General features: G+C 38.9%; 1 protein-coding gene across 1 annotated transcript in view; it reads right to left on the bottom strand.

The window, feature by feature from the left end:
* The window catches only part of GUCY1A2 (guanylate cyclase 1 soluble subunit alpha 2), a 155,602-nt gene that overhangs the window by 106,711 nt on the left and 26,358 nt on the right, over positions 1–22,533 (bottom strand). The window contains exon 4 of the mRNA XM_062577541.1: positions 16,029–16,747. Within this exon, the coding sequence (XP_062433525.1) occupies positions 16,029–16,747 (719 nt within the window). The remainder of the gene's footprint in view (positions 1–16,028; positions 16,748–22,533) is intronic.

Genomic DNA, 22,533 nt, shown 5'->3' with positions numbered 1-22,533 from the left:
TTTGATGTCCTTTTAATGATACCTTTTATGCTTCCTTCATGTGAAAATTAAACAGTGCTGTCTATCTGCATAGCATTCACATCATTGCCCTAGTCAGTATTTTTATAGTGTATTTTTCCTCTTTAAAAGTGAAAAACTAAATACAATTCTGCAAAGCTGAACAATCAAAGTTCTTTCAGTATGAAGTATCTCCTTTAATATTTGCCAAGCACTGGTATCTTCCCCCTTGGGTTTTCAGTGGAGCTGAAATAAACATAACATCTTCTGTTCTTTTCTTGGTAGTTCTCTTTTTATTGAAATAACAGAACTCTGGGAATAGGGGATCTCTTCACTTCTTTTGCCTGCCTTTTGCCAGGTGTCACTGGAGGCAGAAAGTACTTTCACAGGGGAATCATGCAAGAGCCTGCACTACAAAGGACTCAAAATCACAGCAAGCACAGCTGAGAACTATCCCCAGACTCTGTTAATCCATTCAGATATTCACTCTATTAGATGCCTTTGAGGTAACAGAGCAGAAAACATTGAGGGCTTTGCCAAACAACTAGGCAGCACTTTTTTTATACTTAAGTAAAGCATTTAAAATATAATTAATTCAGAATCTACTGGGCATTCTCCACAAAAGTTTTACACTAATATCAGAAATCAGTCCATAAGATCAGTTTTCATATCTTCCCTTCCTAAGCAAAAAAATAAATGCAGATAAGAAAATCGTAGGAATGTCACTTGATGACTGAAATCATCCAACATGCTTTAGGTGAGTAAGGATTAAAAGATGAATTTAAGTGGCACGGATTTTTGGCATAAGTTGAACTAGAGGATATATAGGAAATGCAGATCTGAGTTCCCTAATGCATACCTCATGCCTGCTTTGGGGGGCCTGTGTCTCAGTGTTAAGAAGGCATTATTTATCTTCTCTTCTCAATCAAAATTAAAACAGCAGAATGTCCCAATGTGTTACAGAGGAGCCTTTCTGTATCTCACATAAGACAAAAGAAGAAGTTTTTACTTTCTTCTTCAAGCCACAGAGCATGCCTTTGTTTTTGTTTTGGGACTAACCTATTGGCCCTTCAACAGCCATGACTGAAGGCCTCCAAAGTTATCTCAATTTTAATATCTTTGCCCAATAAACTACCCTCTCAAGAAACAGATTTATTAGTAGATTGTTTACAAATTTGGGGTTATTCTTCATATTCTCCCAAACACTGCACAGGCTAAATTTAGATGTTTATTTTATGAATTTTCAGAAACACTAAGTTCTATCTTTGTAACCTGTTGAAATAAGCAGTCTTTTTAAACACTCAGAAAATATTTTCTGTTCTGTGTTAAGGAAGATCCATTAGACCTATATTTTCATCAAAATAGCCATTTTTAAGGCTATCAGTTCAACATTTGGAGTAAAATTCTCTAGTACTCTAATCATCTAGTGCTCTAGTCACAACAGCAATCCACTAAAGCCACAGTAATATTCATATAAAAATGCTGTGAGAATGACATAACAATTATTAGTTAAAACCCTATGGTCTTTTTTATGCAGATCAAAATACATGTTCATAAGAGTCCCTTCTGGGCACAATGTTTTTGGACCCATAGGTAAAGCAGAAATCATTCAATTTATAAATTTTTAAAGAAAAAGAAAGGTGAAGCAGAAATGAAAATAAAATAGGCTCATATTCCTGGCAGATCTACATAGACCTTAGTTTGCCAGTAGTCCCACAGTGGAGTGAGAAACAATACAGAGAAAGTTACCATCCAGCGCAAACAAGCAGGTCAAATTCCAGCTCTTAGAATGAAATAGGCTAACATGGGCCATAAAATATATAAATATCACAGAGAGAGAAAAAATGTATTGGTTAAAGTATTAAATATAATATTTTTTAATCTAAGATTAAATTTTAAAATGTTTATCTCCTTCCAAGACATCAAAGAACCTGCAAAGAGGAACAAGTTTATTCAGTTTTTAACCAATTCAAGAGGACAATAATACATTAGGAATAGCTTTTATTCCTTTATGGGATGTTTAGAAAAAGACATTTAATTCTCTTTTCAGATGTGTTTATTCTAAATCATCATTCATAAAAGCTGAAACAAATAACATGAAATACTATTTTATGAGCTGACTGATTTAATTTTCTTTAAGTATAATGATACTAAAATCTTTTCTGGATATACTTTTTTTAAAACATATAGATCATTCTACCTAAAGAGTATATGAACATATAAGGCTATAAAAGGCTAATTCTAAAAAAAATATATAATAATATAAAAAAACAGAGTTGAGACAAAGTACAAAATATTGAGGAATTCTCAAGACAGCATATTATCGAACTCCGGATTATTTTTTTTCCTAGAGCGTTTTAGCACAGGCAAAAGAGCCTGCACACAACTCTGTATTCCTTTTAAGGTCTACTTTTGTAGTTTGTATAACTCTGAAGTCTAACAGGTTGGTTTCTGAGATGACTTCTGTTTTAGCACATTTTAAAAACACATATGGCATAGGAATATTCCCAGAGCAACAAATCTATAGTTAACAAAAGAGTAGTCTGCCTGGCTATCTGTACACTTTCCAAGGTTTCCAGTAGTGGTTTCTGCTGTATTGCTCACCCACTCCTGTTGCAGATGTGACTCAGCGATGATGAGATCCTCAGTAGTGTAAAGCATTACAAGGGAATGGTTCCTCATTCCTGAGCAAGCATTCCTGGCTCCTTAACACACAGGTTTTTCATTGCAAAATACTAATGTGTGCTAAGCACTGATCAGAACTGCTGGCACGGACTGCTCGTCTGGCAATAGGTGATCTGCTGTTATTGAGATCATCAGTCACTGCCTTTGCTAGACTCAGGAGAAAAGAGCAGGGCAAATACCGTGTATCCTTGGTAATACTAAAATGCAGCACAATATGACCCAAACTTATTCACGTCACACCTCTTTTCACTGTGCTTCCTTTAAGGTGCCTATTGCTGTTCAAAGATGAAAAGAAACATAATACGTAAAAGTGTTAGGGAATCAGCAGCTAGCTTTTGTAGGTCAGTTGTATGAGTCTTGACTTTAACAAATTACTATTATCTTACTGTTTTATAGTACTACTAATTATTCATAATGAGGCAGCATGCAAAATAAGGTAGGTGTTATGTCATGGTAGTGTTCCTTTCGATCCCAGAGTTTCATCACCTCCAAAACTGGTTTCATGTTTAGAATGTAAAAGGAATCAAGAAAAGGTACAAATCACATGTAAAGTAATCTGCTGCCAGCTATCTATTCTGCCTGGGTCCGTTGCCCAGTAATGAATCAGCAAAGTTCCTATTTCAAGACAGTTTCAGGACTTCAGACCTTTGCCTCCATGGAAATAAAGCATGCTCAATCTGGGATAAGATGCATGCACAGTAAGTACAAGGGAATTAATGTACTTAGAGTAAATTTATGCTGACAGCTATGTTATAACTCAGAAGAATAGGTATTTATGAGTTAGGATTGGAGGACCCAAGCCAGGTCCAAAACTAGCAGTTTACTAAGCTACACTCCAGACCAAACAGAAAGAGAATCTTACAGATTTAATTTGAGGTTTCAAAGCAAAAGTAAAGGTGGAGGGACAACGGGACAAAGCTGCCTTTCTGCTCCCTGGGCTCTTCAGCCAGGCAGGACTGCTGCGGGGCTAACCTAGAATAGCTCAGGCTTGTTCCCCCACACTCTGCACCAGGAGCAGGGGCAGCAGTAGGTAAGACCGCTTGGCATTTGTCGGGTGGAAGTGGCCTCACGACTGAGAACTGCACCAGCACGGCGCATTCGCTGCCTCTCAGCGCAGGAAGCCACCTCAGACTCAGAGGCACGCATAGGTGCTCACGCAGCCGCTGCCTCCGGGAGCACCAGCGGGAGCTCACGCCTGCCTGCGCAAAGCCCGCTCTGCCCTTCCAGCGCAGCGCCCGTTACACACGCCGCAGGGAGACTCTCAAGCTTTTCCCGTTCTTTTTAAGGCCACTTTTTAAGGCAACTTTTCTAGTTGCCTTAAACAATTCATTATTTTTTTTTTTGTTTCAGTTACAATGTAGTATAATTTATGAATCTATTCAAAAGCTTTCTATCAGTTAGAAAAAGATGAACATTTACAAGTGGAAATAGCTTCCTTGTCACAAAAAATAATACAAATCATAAGGCGGGACAGTTCACCATGGAGCCAAATTGGCTCAATAGCCACTTAACTGAACAAAATAATTCCCATAGAGCTTCTGTTTTCAGCTAACGGAATGGGGAAGGGAGTATTTTATCTTAAGCGTGTTACCTTTTTTTCAGTTCTATCCTGAAAAGCATTTAAAAATGACATTGTCATTGGCCTGTGTGGACAAGTAATATTAAAAATTCTGGGCCACTTTCACAGTATTATTAGAGTTCTCTGAAGCACGGCCATTAGTGAGATAAGAAAGTCGTGTCATCTATTGTTTCTTATAACTGATCACAGTCCCTAGTTGCTGTCAAGCAAGCCAATCCAATTCATCTTGAAAAGCATCAAAGTCCAAACACATTTTGACAAGCAAACGGGTGGGATATTAGCATTACCAGAAACAGAAGATACAACTGGATACCGAGAGCTCCAGGAGCCTGCAAAAGCAGTGGGAACTAAGTGTCAAAGTCTGACCGAGTGTGAATAAATCAGCTCTGGGAAGAATTAAAATTTCTAGATCATAAGTGACAGATGTCCCTCATGCTAGGATGACTTTCAGGCCACTTCAGTTGAATTTTATTAGGAGAGCAGGAAAAAGCAGTTACAGCATAAAGGCAAAACACTGCAAGATTGTGTTTGGTAGGCTTTAAATTAGTTTGCCAGTATCAGGACTGTTTTCCTTTAGCTGGTCCCCAAAATAAATAAAAAGTATCAGATACAGAACAGACTCTTAACATAAAAGAGCGGATAATGTACTTCCTGGATTAAAAAAAATATTATTTTACAAGGATATTTTTTAATAGTCAACAAGCACAATGGGAAAGTGCTATTGCTGAAGCAGTCAGCAGGCTTCCAGGCCTGCTGTGCCATTCTGTACTGGTGTCCCACACAGCTGGCTGAAAGTAGCTGGTGCCACACACCAGAGAGGTTTTCTCTTCACACAGTTTCCAGTGAACTGTGGAACCCATTATCACAGGATGTTATGGAAGCTTAAAGTTAAGTCTTCCTTTGGTTCAAAAAGGTGGAACTAGATAAAATTATGGGGGAGTGGTCTTTTAGGAGCTATCAGCACTACTCTCTGCATGTCACTTCAAGAGGATGGCTTTTATTCTTGGATACAAAAAAAAAAAAAAAAAATCCTGCAGGCTTGTCCTTTTTCCTATACTCTTTCATTAAGCATTGTCTTGTCTGTTGGTCACCATAAGACTCAACATGTTGGGCTGGATGGAATTCAGATTTGATCATACACAGCAAGTCTTACTGATCTGAATATCTAATCAAAAGATAGCATTACATAATATCATGAAAAGGGGACTAGATGAATAAATCTGTAAAGAGAACAATGGAAATGAATGGGGGAAAAATTCCCACTTACTTCCACTGAATCAGTCTACATCTTAAAGTAAAACATAGTTTATTACTCAGCATGTTTAAAAATCTGACTATTTACTACATGTCTATCTATACTCCTTAGAATCTGACTTTATGGACTTTTTCCTGTAATCTTGGTTAAAGCAATCTTGGCTCTACACTATTTTATTTTCATCTATTTACGTAATTATTTAAATTCAGTACACTGGGACAAAATTCCTGCTGGTGCAGTCCAGTTCCATTTACTGCAAACCCTCTCCTCCCCACTGAAAACAGCTGAGGAGCTGGCTCAAACAGTCTGTGCAAGCTGTAGAGCTATAAAATACTGACATTTCCATTTTGCTGGAAGTTTTATCATTTCAAAGTTGGTATTTCTTGATAATTTCTTGATAATAAGAACAGTCTGTGCTATTAGGGATTTCTTGTAATATAAAATTTTCTGAAGGACTGGTTTTGTCAAACAGTTTTTCATAGTTTTGAATGTTGTTTTATTGTAATTTATAATGTAAAACCCATTTCTAATAAAATGTATTACAAAACTAAAAAAAATCACATTCCATTCTAAAAATACTGGAACAAAATATTTTAACACAATAAAAGCCAATTATTTTTCAGGACAGTATTTTGCTAAACTTCTGGGAAAGCTTTATTTAATAAAATGGCAAAGTCAAAGAGCAAACATCCTGACAGAACAATTTTGGCCACTTTTAGTAATGCAGTTTTAGATGCCAGCTTTGTTCTTACACAGGTTCTCTGAATTAAATTGTATGCAAGCCTAACAGACTGTCAAAGACCAATCAGTATGCTTATAAAAACCGACTTCTTTCACAAGCAGAAAAGCATTGTTAGTCGGAGATAGAGTAGGAGAGCAGGAGTATATGGAAAACACAGCTGCACAGTATTTGGCGGGGAACCAAATAACTTCTTTCGTGATTCACTTTCAACTTCCCTTTTTTTTAATCTAGGACAGTAGTAATGCCTACTTTGGCATCCCTTTTAGCAAGCATGCTAAGTCATAGTTTCAGAAAGGCACCCACGAAACCAACACTGATGATTGCTCATCCTATCAATCAGAGGATTGATCTTCTCTGCCTGTCCTGTCACATAGAGGACTTGATCTGCATCAAGGCCCTTGAGACTGGTTGGATGCCAGCAAGGGCTTGATCTGTCTCCACTCTTGGCCTACCTGTCACTGATGCCACAGATCTATGTGTAAGGAGAAGGTGAGCCAGGAGAGGAAAAACAGGAAGGTTAGTCCTTGTTTTCCCATACATACAAAAACTGAAGCAGCTCCACTGGTCTCACTATGCTGTCAAGGAGGCAACTATTTCTATCGCATCACAGATGGGCTTTTCCATTAATATACTCAGAGAATGACCAGCTTCCTATGCAGGTACCTAGACTCATACTTAGGAGGTACCTATCCAGGAGATTCCAGCCCAGGTCTGGTTAGGAAATCACAGAAGGGCAGCCACCTATGTTAATACTATATGAACTGCTAGTATACTATACTACTGCTGGGTTATAAGCTACATTTTGCCACATTCTCTAAAAAAATCCTATAATCTAATCACTCTTAATGAAATGTGGCCTTGATGAAAAAGATTTTTACATGGTCTCACCCTTAAGGTGAGGAGGAAGTTACCAGGCTGTTTGAGAAAGGCAACATCCCTGAGACAACAGGATCAAGTAATATCCATTGAGGAGTTATGTGAAAATGAACGGCATATACAAAGAGACACAGTAAAGGATGATATGGTTTAAAAATAACAGTGACTCAGAGATGAGGAATCACCTTTACATGAAAAGTGTGCAAGTGAAGTCCTTCAGAAATTCAGACAGAAGGGGGCATCTGAATGTTGTTACCACACAAGTCTAAATAAACCTCAAAAGTGAAATATCTAAAATGACCAAGTCAGTACAGTCTCTGCAGAGGTGAGACACTCCAACAGGCAAGCTTAGACCCAGCTTTTGTTAGCATACATAAGATCTTATTCCCTATGCAACTTCATTGATTTTCATAAACTCTTGAAGTACAATGTTATTAGCCATGTGTTAATATTACCATCCTTGGAGATATTCAAAAGCTGTCTGGACAAGGTCCTGAGCAACATGCTTGAGTAGGGGGGGTTGGACTAGATGATCTCCAGAGCTCCCTTCCAACTTCAATCATTCCGTGATTCTGTGTGAAGCTATAAACAATCTAAACAATCTATCACATATAGTTGAAATAAATGTTTGCTCCCAGAGAGGAAGGTATAGAGTGAGATTGCTTAGAGAGACGAAGAAATAATATTTGTGACCTTCTTTTTTAGGGACAATGCCAATAATTTAGAAAATATGACTGAATGCAAGTGAAGCTCTCTCATTAAACCCCAAAATGACTGAATAAAAATTAGTGCGAAATATGAAAAATAGCAGAATGTTTGTGGAAGGAAGTGGAGCAAGGGGGCCCTAATACTCCCTTCAGTGTCTGGGTAGTACCATAATATAGACAACAGACAACAACAGAAATTTAACTACATGAGAAAACTGGAAGCCTCAGAGGCAGATCACAATTAGCTTCTATATGTCTAAAGAGCTGTATGCATTCTAGCAAATCTCATCAGTCACAATTGTTCATGCTGAAAATTCTGAATGTGCAGAATAAGATCAAGAAAAAGACCAATGTGTAAGTGTAGCCAATTTGATCATTCAAAGAGGAAGAATGGAGGAAGGGAAGAAAGGATGGAAGTAAGGAAGGGTTTCGCTGTGTTTGACAAATGAAGGATGCGGGAACACTCAGAAGAAGCAACATGTGATTGTTGAGGGTGGCTCCACGCTGCAGGGGATGGAGGTACCTATCTGCCAACCTGGCCTCTAGTCTAGAGAGATTTGCTGCCTGCTAGGGGCTCATATATGAGATGTCATCAAAAGACTGCCAAGGCTAGTGCACACATCAGACTACTACCCTCCACCACTCTTTCACATCGGTACTGATGATACCAAGGGCAAATAAGAAACAATTAAACAGGATTTCAGAGCTCTAGGCACAGTGGTCAAGGGTCTGGGAGCCCAGGTAATCTTCTCCTCAATCTGGCCAATGAGGGAGGAGGATAGGAGAAGGAATAGATGGATTTTCCAAGTTAACAACTGCTGCACTGCTGGTGTTGGCAGCAGGGTTTTGAAGACTGACAACTGATGAGGAGAGATGGGATCCACGTTACTAAGTGAGGCACTTATGTCTTTGCCAGCAGGTTGGCCAGCCTGCTAAAGAAGGTTTTAAACTAGGAAGGATGGGGGAAGTAGAGAGTTATAGAGTCAGAGTAGTCAACAAAACACAGCTCAAGTCGGGAGGCCTCCAGCAGGTCCCTGCAGCCTGGGATACGCATGGCTATGGGGGATCCGCTTGCACTCCTCCTGGGAAGTGCACCTATGTGCACAACTACCTCTCTGAAATGCCTGTACACCAATACATCAATAGCATGGGGAATAAACAGGAGGAACTGGAGATCTGTGTGCGGTAGCAGGGCCATGATCTCATTGCAGTTACAGAGACATGGTGGGATCACTCACATGACAAGAACACTGTCATGAATGGCTACGTGCTTTTTAGGAAAGACAGACCAGGCAGGCGAGGTGCTAGAGTTGCTTTTTATGTGAGAGAGAAACTGGAACGTATCGAGCTCTGCCTAGGGATGGGTGAAGAGTGAGTCGATAGCTTACGGGTGAGGATTAAAGGGCAGGCTAACACGGGTGACACTGCTGTGAGTGCCTACTACAGGCTACCTGATCAGGAAGAGGAAGTCGATGAGGCTTCTACAAACAGCTGGAACTAGTCTCACAGTCACAGGCCCTGATTCTCATGGGGGACTTCAACCACCCTGATATCTGCTGGAAGGACAACACAGCCAGGCAAAAACAGTCCAGGAGGCTCCTGCAAAGCATAACTTTTTGACATAGGTATTGGAGGAGCCAACAAAGAGAGGTGTCCTGCTGGACCTTGTCCTAACAAAAAAGAAGGACAGGTTGGAGATGTGAAGGTTGGGGACAACCTTGGCTGAAGTGACCATGAGATGTTGGAGTTCAGGATCCTGTGTGGAAGAAGCAAGACAATAAGTAGGATCACAACCTTGGACTTCAGGAAAGCGGACTTTGGCCTCTTCAGGGAACTACTTGGAGGAATCCCATGGGTTAAGCCCCTAGAAGAAAGGGGTGTCCAGGAGAGCTGGCTAGTATTCAAACATCACTTCCTCTAAGCTCAAGAGCAGTGCATCCCTATGAGTAAGAAGTCCAGCAAAGCAGGCAGGAGACCTGCATGCATGAGCAAAAAGCTTCTGGCAAGACTCAGATGGAAAAAGAAAGTACACAGAATGCAGAAGAAGGGACAGGCCACTTGGGAGGAATATAAGAACGTTGTCAGAGTACACAGGGATGCAACAAGGAAGGCTAAGGCCCATTTGGAATTAAGTCTGGCAAGGGATGTCAGGACAACAAGAAGAGTTTCTTCAAATACATTGGTAGCAAGAGAAAGACTCGGGAAAATGTGGGCCCACTGCTGAATGAGGTGGGTGCCCTGGTCATGAAGGATATAAAGAAAGCAGAGTTACTGAATGCCTTCTTTGCTTCAGTCTTTACAGCTAACGGCAGCCCTCAGGAATCCCAGAGTCTGGAGATGAGAAAGTCTGGAGAAAGGAAGACTTTCCTTTGGTCGAAGGGGATCAGGTTAACGATCTTTTGGGCAAAATTTACATCCATAAATTCATGGGCCCTGATGGGATGCACCCACGGGTACTGAGGGAGCTCGCGGATATTGTTGTTAGGCCACTCTCCAACATCTTTGAAAGGTCATGGAGAACTGGAGAGGTGCCTGAGGACTGGAAGAAGGCTAACATCAATCCAGTCTTCAAAAAGGGCAAGAAGGAGGATCCAGAAAACTAAAGGCCACTCTACTTGATCCTTAGAAAGATGATAGAATAGCTCATTCTGGATGTCATCTCAAAGCACATGTAAAAAAAGAAGGTGATCAGGAGCAGTCAGCATGGATTCACCAAGGGGAAATCCTGCTTAACCAATCTGATATCTTTCTATGATGGAATGACTGGCTGCGTAGATGAGGGGAGAGCAGTGGACGTTGTGTACCTTGACTTCAGCAAGGCTTTTGACACTGTCTCCCATCACATCCTCCAAGACAAGCTCAGGAAGTGTGGGCTAGATGAGTGGACAGTAAGGTGGATTGAGAACTGTCTGAAAGGCAGAGCTCAGGGGGTTGTCATCAGTGGAGACTGATGAAATAGTTGGAAGCCTGTAGCTAGTGGGGTTCCCCAGGGCTCAGCACTGAGGCCAGTCTTGTTCAACATACTCATCAATGACCTGGAAACTGGGAGGAGTGGCTGATATCCCAGAGGGCTCTGCTGCCATTCAAAGAGATCTGGACAGGCTGGAGAGATGGGCGGAGAGGAAACTCATGAAGTTTAAAATGGGCAAGTGCTAGGGAAAAATAACCCTAGGCACCAGTACCAGCTGGGGGCTGACCTGCTGGAGAGCAGCTCTGTGGACCTGGGAGTCCTGGTGGACAACAAGGTGACCATGAGCCAGCAATGTGCCCTTCTGGCCAAGAAGGCCAATGGTATCCTGGGGTACATTAGGAAGACTGTTGCCAGTAGGTCAAGGGAGGTGATCCTGCCCCTCTACCCAGCCCTGGGGAGGCCACATCTGGAGGACTGTGTCCAGTTCTGGGCTTCCCAGTACAAGAGAGACATGGAACTACTGAAAAGAGTTCAGTGAAGGGCTACAAAGATGATTAGGGGACTGGAGCATCTCTCTGATGAGGAAGGGCTGCGAGAGCTGGGCCTCTTCAGCCTGGGGAAGAGAAGGCTGAGGGGAGATCTTATCAATGTCAACAATTACCTTAAGTACCACTTACCACTGAACAAACTATGTTCAGTGATGCCCAGTGACAGGACAAGAGGCAACGGGCACAAACTGAAACATAGGAAGTTCCATCTGAATATGAGCAAGAACAACTTTATTGTGAGGGTGACAGAGCACTGGTACAGGTTGCCCAGAGAGGCTGTGGAGTCTTCTTCTCTGGAGATATTCAAAACCCACCTGGTCACGATCTTATCATGCTCTTAGGTGATGCTGCTTGAGCAGGGGTTTGGACTAGACGATCTCCAAAGTTCCCTTCCAACCTCAACTATTCTGTGATTCTGTGATTTAGAAAATCATCACACCCTGTCTTATTCTGGATTAGATTACCAAATTTGTTTCTCTTTTTACATATTCTTACAAGATTGTTTAATTGCAGGCTTATGACAAGCTCGAATAAATTCAATGAGTCTGCTGAACTAATAAATTTACATGATTTCTATCCTTTTTTTTTTTTTTTTTTTTTTGCAGAACCAAGGCCTGCATTGTCCAGACGTTCCTTCAAATATATCCACTGTACAATGGAGATTCAAAACTCACCCAAGCAAACATCAAAATATTCAATTTATGGCCCAGGACTATGGTTGGTGTGGAAAATGAGGATTAAACCAAGTCCATACTATTCAGAAGGAGAGTTCTTTTTTTGTGTTTGGTCCCTAGACCAATGGGAGTCTTTTAATGTTTAAAGTTCCAAAGAACAGCTGGTGACACACAAAATTATGTGTGCTGATATAATGATGCATTCTAATTTCTCTGTGAAGCCCTCAACATAATTTTGGGCATAATATTAAAAATTCTGAACTCATAATATTAGAATAAAATAAAAGATGAAATCAAATATTAGTAAACTTACCACAGGAAAAAAAGGTACTCTTTGAATGTAGCGTATAGTCAGCAAACAATACATTTTTTGTGGGTACAGAAACAAATACTGCTGTTACATGCTTTAAATGGCTGGGCACTTTTTCCTCTCCCCCATCCCATTAGGAACACTGTATCCATGCAAGTGGAAAGCTATAGCTAATCAAATACCCTGAGTGGCTAAACCTTAATTTCATGTATAATTCTGCAATTTGCTATAGGCATTGTGATAGCAGAAAGAGTTTATAAGCTGAGAGAAATTTCCTTTTTATCCAAAATGAACCTCTAACAGAGAAGAAAGGAAACTGTGTTGTTTGGTCCAAAATAGAAAAAAAAAATACATGTTTCTATACAAAACCTCTTTAAAAATGACCTAATACTGAAAATAAGATATATAAGTAAAATGTTAAATACCCTAAAGTGATAGAGGGTTTCAATGCACTCCACTGAAACTTTATATAACTTTCATATAGTTGAAAGCTTTACTTTGATGTCCGTATTTGTAACGTAGGTGAATTAGTCATCCATAATCCACTCTTCCAAAATCCTTTAGAAATCATATTCAGTCCAAGCCTCTCTTCTTGCTGCTGCTTTCTTTGTTGTGATGCCTAAATTAGGCTCTGCTTCCACAGAGGTGTATGCTCATCTCTGTTCCCAGTGAGTGCTAGGCGCCACTCCAACCCTCCCCTACCTCAGAAACTTAAGGTAGTGTTATAAAGTCAAGCCACTTATTTCAGTGATTCAGCCCCAAGTAAGCCAAAGTACACAAATGAGCCTTTGCAGAATTAGGACAAGTACTAATATCCTGAAACTCTGAACGGGTGTTTTTTTAATTTGTCTTCAGGGGTGCTGAGTTAAGGGAAGACCATTATTTGTGCCTTACTTTCATCTGAACACAGAGCTGGTGTCAGGACTAACTGAAAACTGTTTTTTTATTCTGTCTTACCCACTGCAAGCCTAAAAAAAATCTTATTTATGTATTGAAAAGGAGACAAAAGTGCTTTGAAGAGAGGCTGAAAGGTCCCCTGTGCATCACAAAGTGTTTTAAAACATTTTTTTATTCTTGAGGAAACACTGAGAGATCTGAACAGCTTAAAAACTGTGACAGACTTGTTTGAGTTGTCTCCCTTCAATTGCCATCTAAAGTAACCAAGTCTGAAAAGTGTTGAAATTATTGCAAAGTCAGAATTTTCTAAAAAATATTCAGAAATATATAGTTGTAAGTGAGATAAAACTCCAGTATGAACGGAATAAAGATGTGTGACAGTCCAGAAAATAGAGAAATAAACTAAATCAATTATGTTTGACGTTTTTTATGATGCTGCTTACAGCAAGAAGTAGCAATCTACCTGTCCAACATTCAACTTTTAAAAAAAAGTTGGCAAATCAGAAAGCATTTCAAAATGAGCTACATTGTGAACATGTAACAGAGCATGAAGATCCCAAAGCTCAGTCTATATTGAATATCCAGGAGAAAATCAAGGACTTGAGCATGAGATAGACTATTGCCAAGTTCCTACTCTCACAATTTAGGATGATCATGACCTCTCTGAATATGCACAACTTTTAGTTTTGCAAATAAAGGGGATATCTAGTCAAATGCATCACACTGAGTCTTGTTTAAATGTATAGCTACTTACAGAAATAAACTTTTCAAAACTATTCATAAAATGAATGATGCAGGAGAAAATACCTTTTAAGCTAAACTGATGTTCTCAAACTAATTCCAGTGCCTACAGCCCAATGTTTACCCTGCATTTCCTGCACTTCTCATCATTCTTTTTTATTTCCTTTACATCTTACTGTTCCAGACACAATTTGTCTTCTAATTGCTGGCACACAAAAGATATCCTTTATTGCTATTCTCTTTTAATTGCTTCTTAAGAATATCTGAATTACTACTACATTGTTAGTGTTGATGCTTGCTATCCAGGGTCTGACTTCACATGTGACACTAAGACAAAGAACAGTCACTATCTTGAGTGGCAGCTAGTCCCATAGTTGATTTGATTCATTACTCACCTGGTAATTACACATGGTACCAAACACGACAGTAATGCAAGGATGTGCTCAAGGAAGCACAGCCCGATTGCACAGAACAGGCTTCTGAAAACACATTTGTTTCCCAAGCCAGCTGCTAAAACCTGCTTCCAGCAAGTTCCACTCCCTGCCACCTCTCCAATGAGCCACAAGTGTACCAAACCTACCCAGGCAGGAGAGTGGCTAATTTTTTTTTTCTTGTAATTAGGAAAACTCTGAGTCAAAAAAGTCCCTCAAAACCTTATTCTCTCTCTTCAGTGTGATTTACAGCAAATTTGTGAAGGGCTAAAAATTCTTGAAGGGCTAAGACTCTGTACTACAGGAGAACAGGCAGTCTCCAAGGGAGGAAGGAGGATATCATGAGCCTCTTCCAAAACCAGACAGGACTGTGCCTAAGAGCAGCTCAGAGCCAACAGCTCTGAACTTCTCGCACAACACTTCCATATTTCCTCTTCATAAATATAGGATAGGGTGAGTCTGAGGACAGAGTCCATAAAATAAACTCCCTTTTGGTTTTAAATAGGTTGAATTACATCAATTCATACCAAATGAGAAGTGCTAGTTTGCATCTCTTGGGGGAACACGTTGTTTCCAGGGGAAAGTGCAGCAGAAACATTTTCATTGGTGCCAACAAGCAGGGCCAAAGAGAAGCTGGAAATATTATTGCTGTCACAACTGGCTATATTTCTAAAAGAACCCAGAACTCAGTATGCAGTTAGTATGAGAGTCTTTCTGAAACTCTGGCCCAGTATAGGTAGGAAAACAGAGGTGGAGTTTCACAAGCTATATTCAGACCACCTAAATCATGACACTCTTAGGAAACTCTTAAAATCCTGAAAATCAATAATTTATTCATTTAGGGCAACAGTATTTCCAAGGCACACAAGAACAGGCTTTTGATATAAGCATGAAGTGTAAGTACTTTGGTGAATAAAGCCAGAATCCCACTTAATAACAAAAAGCTTTCCCATATTTCAAGAGTATGTAATGAGACAAACTGCATCCAAGTCTTTGAGGCCCAGTGGAGAAGGCATGGTCTCACCTAACTCACACGGGATGCACGGAACTCAATGTAGGGCTCACTAGCTTGGGTAACTCTCTTCTGAAATATTGAAGGAAAAGGCAGAGTAGGAGGACAAATACTCATTTAAATAACTGGAAAGAATTAAAACTGGCATAAGTGACATGGTGCCATATACAGCTCTGGTTCTCTTGAGTCCAGGGTGATAGATAAGAAGAAACATGGAGGAAAGTAGCATTCCCAAATAGAGAAGTAGAATATAAAGTGGCAGTACGAACCCTGCAGCTAGTCTTTCAGAAAACATATTTAAAGCTATTTCCCAGTAAATGGCTTAATAACTATTATTGTTATCACAATACAGCTGAAGTGAAATTAAGATATGGGCATTTTGTAAAATTTCCCACTCGTTGATTTAAATTGTATTACACAACTCTGCAATGTAGAATTTTTCTGAATGGCAATGTCATGATTTGCTAGAATATCGTATGCAAAGCTTATAAATAATCTAGGAAAATACTCACTTGTCTGGAGAATACCACTTAGGCCCTGTTTGGAAGGCATAAGTGAGCTTTCCAGAACACAAAGGACCTGAGCTGCTTCTTTCTGAATAATAATCTTGCCCCATTGCACACACATGCATACACACATCCCATCCCAAATTAGTGCTCTTACCTTATCTTTATTTTCAGAGCCAGAATCCTCAAGTTTGGTTCGAATCACAAAGGGAGTAGATAATCTCATGAGGACTCGTTCAAACGTGGCACTGATCTTAGGAGAAACTATGTCAAAGCAGTCCTGGAATTTCAGTGTTTTATGAGCGTCACATCTGAGCTGCTTTCTAAGACCTTCTCCAAGCTGGAGAACCAGCATGTTTGGATCAAACATCAGGTGGAAAGGGAAAGTTCTGCAGAAGGTGCTGATGCTAATCCTCAGGTCCAGGGGAGACTGGGATGTTCCTGGTGGAAGTGCTTTTGTGATATTTGCATTTTCATGTTCTTTGATAAGGAAGGTCAGACAGCTGCAGTTACCTGGGTTTGTCCCCTCTGAACACAACTTATCATTAGTGATCTGTTCTACTTCCACTTCCAAGTGGTAAATCTTCTTTGCTGCTGCCTTTATCATTCCCATCATTGCAAATCCCACAATATGATGTGGGTGAAAGTAATGAAGCATGAGGTTGCCATCAGGGAGCTCTTTGCATAGGAAAGAAGGGGATTCCAGGGTGGCCTGTCTTCCAAATGAAGTTCTAATGTGCTCCAGTAAAGCATCAAAGCCATTGAAGAAGTCTTGAAGGGTCCCACCTACAGCTCGAAGAACTCTTTCATTCTCATCAAAGCAGATATTGAAGAATTCTTCCCCAAACTTTTCTTGCATTTCCTCAAACTTTAAACCTATGGGACAATGAGACACTGATGTCAACAACACAGTATTACTGCTGTAGAGCATTTTCCCTTTCTGTTCTCTGTTAGCCTGTAATTTTTCCAAGTCGTGTGAGACTCCTCTCCTCCCCTCCTCTGTTCTACAGGCTTTTCATCAAATACCTACCTGTGGCACCTCCATTTTCTCTGGTGTTTGGGAATAATTCCAGGATGCCTGAGTCACACTGCTTCATTCTGGCAAGGATTTTTGCTTGCCATTTTATTTCCTTCTGCTTGCACTTTCCTGTCCTAGCCAACTGTTTGTGGAGTTTACATTTGTCTGTCTCCTCTTCCCTGCTGGAAGCGAGAACACATTATAATTTCCCTAACTTTGCATATCACATGCACTCCACGGTGTGAATACATCTGGCCAAAGATGCACTGCTGACATTTTTGACCTAGTCACAGATGAGAAACTTTGTAGTTCTACTTTTACAGCCTTTCTGTTCACGGCCTCTGCAAGTAATTCAGCTCTTATCAGCATGAAGGATAAACCAGTGGGACTGAAAGTTAGGCCTTGGGTTTTCAGTAATCAATATATAACACTACAACCAGATCAGTCAGATTATGCACTAGTTGCTGCTTTTCTTTTTTTTTTTAAGAGACAAATACTTTTCCCACTATAGGTACTGGGAGTTACTTCTTTCATGTTGCCCACAAGGGAGAGCAAAGCTTTTCTCTTTTAGGCTTCTAGGTCATCCATCTTTAAAAAAATCCTCGTCCCTTAGATCCGTCTAAACTACTAGTAGATGGGACAGCTTGATGACATCTCACAATGTCACTTCAAGTCTCCATCACAGAAATTCAAAGGAGTTTGATTTACAGGGGTGATAAGGCTGGTATTGTGCAGGAGGAGAAAAAGTATCGATGATAGAAGTCCCTGGATACAAATGCATATCAAACTCATTTCTTATTTACCACTTTAAAGATAACTTGAAAAAAAAAATAAGGGGGTTATTAAACATTTTCCTCTTTCTTATTTTAGCTAGGAAATGCTCTGTTAATCTCATCTACATATAATCTCTGTATCAAACAGCAGAGTTACCAAGTTTATCAGATATATTTGTGTTATTCTAAGCTGTGATAGATGAAAAAAATATATATTAGCTGAGTTTGTAAAGGAAATTGATAGAGGAATTAAGAACAGTTTCCTCCAGTTATTGAAATTTATAAAATATATAACATGAACCAGGCAAACACCTTAAATTGATCTTCAGTAGTCCCACAGAAATGCAGGACTGTTTTTTATTTCCTAAGGGCACAACAGGGTCTTTATTATAATGTGTATTCAGCATGCCCTATAACACTGATAAGGTCCCAGTGGATCACTGAACTACTCATTGTTTGTTTACATTGCTTGCAGGCTTTAAAATTTGGAAGAACAATGAAATTAGTGACTTTCATGCCCAGAGGAAAAATGAGACAAAAGAAGTCATTCATCTGTTGTTGCAGACAACGACCTTTGATCATCTCGAGGCAGTGTCTAAAATACCTATGCAAACTGGCATAATTATAATGATCAATATTTACAAAGTGCTCTACAGCTTTACAAACTATATGCAAAGATAGTTTTATTTCGACCTTGGATATGATTGAGAGCAGTTTAAAATTCATAAAATTGCATATATAAGCAGGACAGCATGACAAAGCATACTTTCTATGAGAAGTAATAGCAATAATTTGGGAAAGTTCATCAGAATGGCATTATTCATAATGAAATCTGGTCACTGAGCTAGGCTAGCAGCCCTATTATTACAGAAATATTCCCAGGATCCTTTATGACCACAGATGGTCAGATCTGTGTCTGAGCCAAACAAAAGCACCTTTGGTACACAATGCCCCCTAATCTCCTGACTCAGAGGACAGTGTGCCAGTTCCTGATTCACTACCACTATGTCTGTGTAACATAATATTGTAACACCTTCCACCAAAATACTCACTACAACCTGAAAAAAAAATAAACCAAGAATACTGCCATAACTGGATATTCATAACAAGGAGTTAAGAAAGTATCATATATATATATATATATATATACACACACACACACACACATACACAAACATATATATTTAAATCTTTCTGTTGTTTAGAATGTTGTGTGAAGAACTTTAGAAGAAGTCAGCATGTAAATGTGTGCGGTTACAAGACTACAGCAGAGACATCTAAGGCTGTAACATTACAGAAGCCTTTCAAAGTATGGGAAAAGGATGGTAACAGAAATGTCAAGGCTATTCATGAAAAGCACCAAATACTGATACAGGACTGTTTAACATCCTATGAAGTTGCATAGAATGATAGTATAAGCAGTGCTTTCTTTCAAGTGTATTATGAGACTACAATAAAACAAATATTTGCACTTGCATCACTGATTCAAAATAGAGTACACAGAACTAATCACACTGATACCCCACACATCACAGCTACATAGTAAGTATTGCCTTATTATCATTAAACAGAGTTGTATCTATAGTGTTTGGCCTAAAGTTTTGTTGATCATCTTTGATTGGTCTCGTTATGTGCCCCAGAGATCTGGCTGTTCAATGTGAATGCAATATACTGACTCCAAGCAATATGAATTATACTATGAAATTCAGGTTAATGACTTGACTCTAGGATATCCCACTACATTTTAGAACATTTTAGCTCTAAACGGAATTACACACAGTGCCAGTAGAAAATTAGATTAGCTCTATCAGAAAAATAGATATGTCCAAGGTAGACAAACTGCTGGTCTGTCTCAGTCCACGATTTTCTCTCTAATAATAGGTATTATTAGACTGAGAAAATTAAACAAAGTCAGACAAACCTCTAAAACAAACAAGTATAATCTACAGGGACAAACTCTTTTCAGTTGTCCCATGTGACAGGACAAGAGGCAATGGGCAGAAACTGAAGAACAGGAAGTTCTGCCTGAATGTGAGGGGGAATTTCTTCACCGTGAGAGTGACGGAGCACTGGAGCAGGTTGCCCAGACAGGTTGTGGAGTCTCCTTCTCTGAGATATTCAAGGCCTGCCTGGATGCAACCCTGTCTACCATGCTGTAGGTGACCCTGCTTGAGCAGGGGGGTTGGACGAGATGATCTCCAGAGGTCCTTTCCAACCTTACTGATTCTGTGATTCTATGATTCTACCTATGAGAGAAGCTTTCTTAAATCTCACCAATTAGAGATCAATTTTTACCCTTAAGTATGATTACTTTACATCAAAACTATTTAAATTCCTATTATACAAACAAACACAAACTAGCTCTTTCAGTATTTCTGCAAAGTTATTGGCTTCAGTCATATAGTGGTGTGAAGTTGTACAAAATACTTAATCTCAATTTTCACAGACTGAGACTTGCCTCTTATTTTAAAATAAATGACAAATAGGAGCACACATTTGCCTTCTATAACATATTATGTTATATAACTTTCATCATAACCCTTTTATTTACTACCATATAAATGATCCCAATCTTTTGAATATCTTCTGTGTAGTTCCTCCCTATACTTACTGGAATTGTTTGGCTTTCAACAGAAAATTAAAATGATAATCATCATCACCAGAAGAGAAATTGTCACAACGAATCATATTGCTCAGAAATCTTGTCTCAGTGGTGACTGGTACCAGATGCTATAGAAGGACTATAAAACTTGACAGAAAATCATGCAAAAAAAATGCTCTTGGAGGAAGCTTCTCCTAACTACTACAGTAAGTGTTTGCATGGTGGAGAGAACAACATGCATGTTGGTCAGGAGATGTTTTTATTACTTATAAAAAATCCTGATGTTAAAAATATCCCCCAGAAGTCTTTGTCTCTATAGACTTCCTCAGGTTATGATATTTAAAAATTAAATTCAGTACGATTTCCAATTCAAGTTTATTCAGTATTTGCATCTTTTTCTTTTAATTTGAGAAAAGACAAAATCTCCAAAATTATCTTCTTCATAACCATCAGGTTATATGTCTGCATAAACAATCTAATCTTTTCAGTCTCTTTCTACCTTTAATTCTTGCACATCTACATTTCATTTTCATTTTAGTTTTGCAATGGAGTGATTCAAACTGAAGATGGCATTCAAGACGTGAGTCAATTTTCCATTCATCAAAATTGAAAGTATTTTTCAGTACAATTTGTTATACCTTCCTAGAAAGCTAGTATTTTTATACTCTTTTTGGTTTTATACCCTCTAGGGGACACCAAATCTTTTCACTCTACTCTCCACAGTTGAGATCTACATGCATGTCCAAGCACTTCCAATGCAGAGACTGTTGTGCCCTCTTATTCTTTAACCCCTACAACTTTGTCTCCTTAATAGTTCCTTTCCACTGCTTTTTCCTACAATACCATTTTAATTCTAGCCCATACTGAAGAGACATTAAATATGCATGTTTTTCAGAAGGAAATTAAGAGGCAAAGCAATTTTATAATGAAGATAGTGCTATGGGCCTCGATTATAAAGCACTTTGGGATCTATGACAAAGCACTACATAAGATTTATTATTATCCTTCTAAAATGTATGTCAAAGACATCTAGAGAGATCCTATACATGTGAGCCAGATCCAAAATTAGCAAAGTCTTTAAGCATAGGCTCAAAGAACAAATTAAGTATTTCATTGAACTGGAGTATAAATAAATGACTTCATCCTATAGTAACATGCTAGTAAAAGGTCTGCTGTCATTTTCTTTCCAGTAGTTCCTGTAAATTGTGAGCCTACTACAAAATCCAAGAAACTAATGCTGAATTTTGAAGTAATTAGTACATAACTTTGTGGAGAAATTACATAGGAACCTGCTCCTATTAAAGAAATCACAAATCATGGGCTCTTCAGAAACAAAAAGATGAACGATGTGATCAAAATGTCAAATTCATTCATTTTCAAAACACACAGAATCAGTTACCAGTTACTCCTTAAAGTAAATCATGGAAACAATGGTCACAGAGTGGCTAACATCTGATTTCTTTGTCATACACAAATCCTTCTCATCTAGGATACCCATTAAGAATCTATAAATGCTGAATATTAATGGGATGGGGGAATTGAACATGCAAGTCCAGCATTTACGACGTGGGCAAACACAGAATTTTCCACCTTCATTTATAGAAAATATCTCTTGAATGAATTTGGTCTAGCAGATTTTTAGCATGTATAAGATCTTTGTTTTAAACAGTCCTTTGGATGGAGAGCTGGGTAGCAGTTTAGGATTCCAAAGCATAATTTGAAGATGGTAGAGAACCAACGTTCATTCTCTCAATAACAAAGGCTTTAGAGTATACAGAGTGATGCTGAAGGTACATTGCATGGATCACTTGGCCTGTCAGTGATTCTAGTATTAGTATCTAATTACTGTGTAAAGAACTTTGATCTTATTTGATTATCTTATGAATGTATATCAATCTGAGAAAGATAACATTTTTATATTACCATTTTAGTGCTTGTATAATAGCAAAATAACATAATTTCATGTTAAACCTTTAGATACGGTTTATCTATGTAATTTATTTTACAGCATCATATAGGGCCTGCATATTTTTTAAGATTTCATAAAATAAAGAGAATTATTGTTAGAAAAGTATTCCTCACATTTGTTCACCTATAATACTTCTTTTGTCCAGTTTTCAATGAGACATTTTCTTTCCTTTTTCAAGTGAGGTTTTCCTCTGACAAATGACTCAAAAGTATTGCTTTATTTCCACTTCCAGTGAATTTCTGATCATCTGTGCTCAAATTACACATAAAAGACTCTGCCCCAAATCACAGACACAGAAAG

This window comes from Rhea pennata, chromosome 1 (assembly GCF_028389875.1).
Source record: "Rhea pennata isolate bPtePen1 chromosome 1, bPtePen1.pri, whole genome shotgun sequence".
NCBI lineage: Eukaryota > Metazoa > Chordata > Aves > Rheiformes > Rheidae > Rhea > Rhea pennata.
Note: the sequence above shows the minus strand (reverse complement) of the source record. Positions and strands in the feature narration are given on the sequence as shown.